General features: G+C 29.0%; 1 protein-coding gene across 1 annotated transcript in view; it reads right to left on the bottom strand.

Annotated features, from left to right (window-relative positions):
• Positions 1 to 297: 297 nt before the first annotated feature.
• LOC122525516 overlaps positions 298 to 7,003 on the bottom strand; it is a 91,678-nt gene continuing 84,972 nt past the window's right edge. The window contains exons 23-36 of the mRNA XM_043648362.1: positions 6,003 to 6,152; positions 5,661 to 5,752; positions 5,003 to 5,219; positions 4,675 to 4,765; positions 4,284 to 4,480; positions 3,972 to 4,066; positions 3,628 to 3,694; positions 3,296 to 3,346; positions 3,102 to 3,203; positions 2,118 to 2,189; positions 1,807 to 1,927; positions 1,555 to 1,712; positions 1,116 to 1,271; positions 298 to 992 (exon numbers count right to left, since the gene is read on the bottom strand). Of these exons, the coding sequence (XP_043504297.1) occupies positions 807 to 992; positions 1,116 to 1,271; positions 1,555 to 1,712; positions 1,807 to 1,927; positions 2,118 to 2,189; positions 3,102 to 3,203; positions 3,296 to 3,346; positions 3,628 to 3,694; positions 3,972 to 4,066; positions 4,284 to 4,480; positions 4,675 to 4,765; positions 5,003 to 5,219; positions 5,661 to 5,752; positions 6,003 to 6,152 (1,755 nt within the window). The 3' untranslated portion in view covers positions 298 to 806. The remainder of the gene's footprint in view (positions 993 to 1,115; positions 1,272 to 1,554; positions 1,713 to 1,806; positions 1,928 to 2,117; positions 2,190 to 3,101; positions 3,204 to 3,295; positions 3,347 to 3,627; positions 3,695 to 3,971; positions 4,067 to 4,283; positions 4,481 to 4,674; positions 4,766 to 5,002; positions 5,220 to 5,660; positions 5,753 to 6,002; positions 6,153 to 7,003) is intronic.

The following is a 7,003-nucleotide window of genomic DNA, read 5'->3' as shown; positions in this document are numbered from 1 at the left end:
AATTTTTCAATCTAAAAAATGTTATTCATGTTTTTTTTTATGACCGATGAACTTTTATTTAAAAAAAGAAAAACACAAAAAACTAAATAGAAACCTTTTCAACTATCTCTATATGTAATATAATTAATATTATTAAATAAATATATTAGAATTTTACCTGTCTTGTTTTAGCGGACTTGTACCTAGCCAATTTGAGTTGCACCGGATTGGAAACTTTGATGTGAACCGCGATATCCTCTACTGGTGCTTCGCGAACATCCTGTCCGCAAATGGCAACTACTCGATCACCCTTGCAAATTTTTCCACTCTCTAAAGCACTACCACCAGGTAACTACGAAAGAAACGTATTAATTAAACGAAAGGATACAAGTTGTTATCTGGAGCAATGTTAAAAATAGAATAGAAAAAAAGAAAAAGAAAAGAAGAAAAGATCGCGCCTGCAGATAGGCAACCCCTTTTCCACGTCTCTTACGTCTAATCGTATATACGTAAATGCAAATGTTGCATACATTCAGGCGTCCTCGACGAAATCGATGAATCGAAATAAAAGTTTATTTTTGATACAAAAAGAAGCGTTACGCGGACGATAATAAAAATATATACTATTATTGTGTACGCTCCCAATATTTCTCTCTTTTCTTTTCTTTTCTTTTTTTTTTTGTCTTATGGATTTGTGAATCCCAACAAGGTACAAGTTTATAAGTAGATTAATGCGTCAAAACCAGAAGAGAAAAATATGTAAGCAAGCGAATGAGATATCGATTCAATGTTTACGTTCTTATTTTAGTAACATGACACATCGTCATTTAAAATCTTTCTTTCTTTTTTAGGGTAGATATTTTTGTTAGATATCGTACCAGATCCGAGACATAAGCACCCTTGCCACTTTTAAATCCGGTCAAACAAAGTCCAGCTCCTTTTCCTGATTTTTTTTGCAGTTCAACCTCCAGTTCTTCCGGTGGTTTATCGCTTCTATGTACCACCATGACTATCTATGGTTATAGAAAAACAAAAAAATAATAGAAAATTATTTAATTTAAATTCTTGTTTGAATAATCACGTAATAATATTATTTTATATGTATATATATAATAAATCATTTTTGTTATACTCACTGTTCCCGTAACTTTCATTACTGCTGCATGAGCTTGCTCATGTTCGATAGCTTTGAAACTTTCTTGGCATATATCAAGAATTTGATCCCCGGCTTGCAATCTGCCATCTTTTCCGGCTGTCCCATCCGGAAATACTTCGCGAATAAATACGCCACCCTAGATAATGAAACAATACAAAATTATAATGAGAATAATACGCCACCCTAGATAATGAAACAATACAAAAAAATAATGAAAAAATACAAAATTAGTATGAATAATTAAAAGAAATACCGATGTGTTATTTATTTCGAAATTATTTTTCATTCTAAATACGTTACATTATATAAACGTGTATAATTTTGAATTAATTATTAATATTTATATATATATATATTTCCATATAATAATCACGAATTGAATGGAAACTTATTTATTATAATTAATAAAATAACCTTACCAAAGGTGTATCGCTACCACCGGCTATAGTGAAACCAATTCCCTTGTCCTTTTCCTTCTGAAATTCTATCGTAGTGTCCTTACCAATTTGAATTTTACAATCCTTCGGATCCTGAGGTGGTTCTGGTTCTTTCGGTTTTTCCGGTTCTTTCTTTTCCACTGATAAAAAAGAAAAAAAGCAGACAAATACAAAATGATATATTCGTCAAATGAACGTTCATAAATAATTGCATTTTGAAATGTCAGATTTTACCTGGTTTAACTTCTGCCTCGGCGGGTTTTATTTCTTTACCGTCCTGGCCAATTTTACTTTGATTCGGATTACAAACGGTCAACTTGACTACGCCCTCGGCCTTCTTCAAGAGACTCGTAGCCTAAAATTATTTCTCCCTGTTACGTTCGATAAACGAAATCGATCCGATCCACGTGTATTTTTAGAGTCTAAGTTATATGTATAAAGAGATGCGGGGGTGACGGGAGGTTTTGTGGAAAGGAGAGAGAGAGAGAGAGAGAAACAGAGAAAGAACGAAAGAAAGAGGAAATCAAATTCTAAAACATACCAACCTCGTCATACGTAGAACCGAGTAAACAATCCATGTTAACGGCAAGAATCAAATCACCAACTTGCAAACCGGCCTACAAATTAATTCAAATGATTTATTTTTTTTTCGTATCGTATCAATGTTACTATTTATACACAGGGTGGTAGTAGGTACCCTCATTCTCTCTAAAATTCCTACGATTAAATATTTATTACTATTATTATTATTACTGTTATCCTGATTGTATAAAAGTTGTTAGGTTTTAAGGGTGTGTAATCATGTTTCTAAAATCTTATATTATACAAAATTTCTTTAAATTCTTATTATTATTTTCTACAATTTTTTTTGTATTGGCGTTAAAATATTATCGTTTTATTGAAATGAAGCAAAATAACGTTATTATGATTAGTGTAAATTGACATATTTTATTATTTATTATTATATATTATTTTATTATTATTACTGTTATCATGATTGTATAAAAGTTGTAGTTTTTAAGTTGTGTAATTCTGTTTCTAATATATTTTATATTATACAAAATTTCTTTAAATTCGTATTATTTCTACAATTTTTTTTTGTATTGGCGTTATAATATATCTTTTATGAAAGAAAAAAAATCACGTTATTATGATTAGTTAAATTGACATATTTATTATTTATTATTATATATCTTATATTTATTATTATTATTACTGTTATCATGATTGTATAAAAGTTGTTAGGTTTTAAGGTTGTGTAATCTATGTTTCTAATATATATTATATTATACAAACTTTCGTTAAATTCGTATTATTATTTTCTGCAATTTTTTTTGTATTGACGTTAAAATCTTATCTTTTTATTGAAACGAAAAAAAATAACGTTATTATGATTAGTATAAATTGACAAACGTTGTACTACTAATACTATCGAAGATTTTTAATATACTTGTAAGTATACCACCACCCGGTATCTAAATCGTCCTAAATTTTGTTCTCTTCTATAAAAACCTTTTTTTTTCTTTTACCTGTTCAGCAGCACTGCCTTCTTGTATGTCGGAGACGAAAATTCCTTGGCCAACTTCAGCGTGCTTACCCTCGCTGATCATTATGCCAAGACCGTATTGTCCCTGAACGAACGAATGAAAGAAAGGAGACCATTAGTTGGGAAAAAAAAGAGATTAAAAAATAAAAATAAAAATCTATCTGTGAAAACACTGACCTTTTTTACTGGAACAACACGGACCCCTTTGTATCCGCTAAATTGCTCGCTCTAAAAAAGAAATAAGGACATCTACCAGTTTTTTTTAATAAATAAAAAAAAAAGGCGACTAATGCGATTAGGGTTGGTAAACGAATTTGTGATTTTTCTGAATTTAATGTAGCATCGATCGCCAAACATAAACTGAAATTTGATTCATTTTGGCATTAAAGTACGAAGAAAACCTTTACCGGAATCAACAATGTTATAGCGCGCGTGTATGTGTTGTGTGTGGGTGGGGGGTGGGTGGGTGAGTGTATATAATTTAAATATATCAAATAGGATTCGTATACCTCATCCAAGATTGGTGGAAATGAAATCAATGGTTTCACTGCGACATCATCAGCACCTTGTGTTTTCCTATTAATTACCATACTTTCCTTCATTTTATAATATTATTATATAAACGTTAATTTAATTTCATAATAATAATACACGTGTAAATTATATAAATTCATAAAAAAAAGAAAAGAAAAAAAAGATGATGATGATAATCATGCATTTAATTAAATGTCAAATTTATAAATGAAAATCAAATAATTATAATATATAAATAATGAACATGAATAGAAATCATTTTCTGATGAGCATAATAATCGAAATGAAATAAAAATGATGATTATTATTTTTTATTTACCGATAAACGATGATCTTAAAACATGTACCAGCCATACACTTTATCAAGGCCGAAGCGTTCAAATGACATCTTCCTTTGAATACCATACCATTCACCTAAATGGAAAATTATTTTTTTATTTCCAAAACGTCATTAGAATAAATTACTTAATATAAATATAAATATAAAATATAAAAATATATTTCATTCCATATAAATCCAAATATTATTTTTTTACTTCTTATTCGGGAATATTTATTTCTACGATAAAAAAAGGAAAAAGAAAAAAAAGGAATGGAGATGATAGGTCGTAAAAACTGTTGTAAAATTTACTTCGAGTATTTCGTCACCAACGGCAAGCCCACCAACTTTATGAGCGGCACCATTCGGATTGATTCCACAAATGAAAACGGCCATTCGATTTCTATCCTTGTGTCCGGCAAGAGATATACCTAAACTACCACGTTCCTTTTCTACCTTCACCATTAACACCTTGTGACCCAGATTATGATATTTCTTTTGTATTTTCACTGAAAAACAGAAAGAAAGAAAAAATAAATATAAAGATTAAACGATGATCTAAAATAAAACTATGAATTAGGTAAAAAAGTAATTAGGTTTTATTTTCCATACACATTCGTATGATTTCATTTAAAACAAAATATTACATTTGAAATTATTTAAATTAAAATAAGAAGAAGGGAAAACAAAATAGAATATTTACTGTTAGTGTATCCATATTCGTCTTCTTGTTCCGGATCAGCATCTATCTCAGCTTTCGTTCTTTTCACGTTGGCAGCACTCTTCCTGGATATCTAAAACAGTGATAACGAATAAAGATATAAAGATAATATAAAAAAAAAACAAAACAAAAAAAGAAAACAGGGGAAGGACAATCAAGTAAACAAGGGGAATATTTATTTCGTTATAATTAATTAAAAAAACAATTGGCATAATTGGGGTGTGAAGATAATATCGAAAGAAAAAAAGAATATAAAATAATAAATAATTAATATTAATAATGAATATTAATAATTATATATAAATCTTACCTCCATTCCCCCCTTCGTATAAACGTTACCCTCCAATTCGCGTATGTCCTCTTCCTCGGAACTTTCCTCCGAAGAATATTTCTTCGTAAGAGGTTTTTGCACCTGTTGAGGAGCAGGAGGAACATGATCCTCTCGTTCTTCGCTAACTTCGCGAAGTATTCCAGGATTCGATGGCGGCGACGGCGCCTTTTTACGTATCGATTTTTTCATGGAGGATCTAAAGGAAACAAACGTTCGTTCGTTTGTTCGATCGAAATTCGTTGTTCAACAATTCAAATAAAACAATGATTCAACAACGAATACTATTTTATTTTACTACTATCTTTTTTGTATTCGTTTATTATTTCCTTGATTTTATATTGATTTTAAAGAAAATTTTGTCGGAGAATTTATGCCAAAAATACAAAATATATGAGAAATTAGTTAATTATTCGTTTAATTATACTATATGTATGATATTGTATATATATATCAATTTTTGTTTGGAAAATTATTTAAAATTATAAACGTTATTTGAATGATTTGATAGCAACAATAAATACAACGAGTTGTCGTTGATTATTTGTTCTCCCTTCTAAGTTTAGATAATCCTGTAAATGCGTTATTTATTATGTTTTATATAAACATAATTGACAAAAATTCTAATTAAATAATGTACCTTCTTGCGCTAGGACCAGCGCCATCTGTGCTTCTTATACTTTGCCTTTTAAAATCCCTCGAAGGGGTCTTCTCACTTTCTTCAATTCCACTCTAAATCGATAAAAATAAATCACAAAAAGATTCATTCAAATATTATCGCTCTAATTAATATTCTCAAAATTTTTTAACTCGTCATATCATAGAATATATTATTAATAATTGTAATCCTAACCTATCTTTTCATTTTTTCAATGAACAAAAATGGCGGTACACTATTTTCAAAATAAACCAATCAAATTTCTCGATTATATCAGATTTCATAACGTTCAAATAAAATTCAATGAAATGATTTCTAACAAACCTGAATTACTTCCGGCGTGATGGATCTAGCAGGTGAAATCGGTGAAGGTTTTTGTCGATATGATGCTGTGGGTGTACCTGGAGCTACCCCAGAGACTGGCAACCGATTTTTACTTTTTCCATCTTGAGAATTACTTTCGTTCTCGGTAGTCTGCAAGATATAAAACAGAAAAAATAACAATAATCGAGTTCACTTTACGATTAATAAGCGATGTTTACAACAAATCCAACAATAATAACAACAACAACGATAACATCACATTCAAAATCGAATTCAATATCGATCAAACGAAGATGCAATGGAAATTTTTCAATATTATTCACACAATTTAAATCATCTCATTTATATATTTATATAAATATATTATATATGATAAATATAATATATTTATATGTATAAATATTAAATAATATTTATATATCGATTGATTTACAATCGTTTGGATGAACGTCATCTTACGAGATTATTTCTTACTGTTTTATTTTATCATTTTTCTTTCCCTTTTTTTAATTTATTTAATAACTTCTGTTTTCGCAATATCAAAAACGATGTCGTAGTTAGTGTATAATTAACAGTGTAATTTTAACATCGAAGGAATAACAAAAATCAAAAAAATAAAAAACAAAAGAGGAAGAAGAAGAAAGAGGAGAAAAATAAATCGTCGATATCTTTTCATTTATCATCAAAGATCATCGATCAATAATAATCTTTCTCTCTCTCTCTATCTATCTATCTCTTTCTATTTTTCTTCACAATATCACAATGATGTCACAAGTCTAATTAAACATTAAGAAAATAAAATAAACAAAAGGAAGAGAAGGTAATAAATCGTTGATGATATCTTTTCACATTCATCAAACTGAATAAAGATGATCGATAAATAATAATTTCTCTTCCTTTTCACAGTATCACAATGATGTAAAAGTGTACAAATAGTGTAATTAACAGTGTATTTAACATCGAAGGAAAATTAAATAAAAAGAAATGAAAGTAGGAAAAGA

The sequence above is a fragment of the Polistes fuscatus genome, unplaced genomic scaffold, assembly GCF_010416935.1.
Source record: "Polistes fuscatus isolate 324 unplaced genomic scaffold, CU_Pfus_HIC Scaffold9, whole genome shotgun sequence".
Taxonomy (NCBI): Eukaryota; Metazoa; Arthropoda; class Insecta; order Hymenoptera; family Vespidae; genus Polistes; species Polistes fuscatus.
Note: the sequence above shows the minus strand (reverse complement) of the source record. Positions and strands in the feature narration are given on the sequence as shown.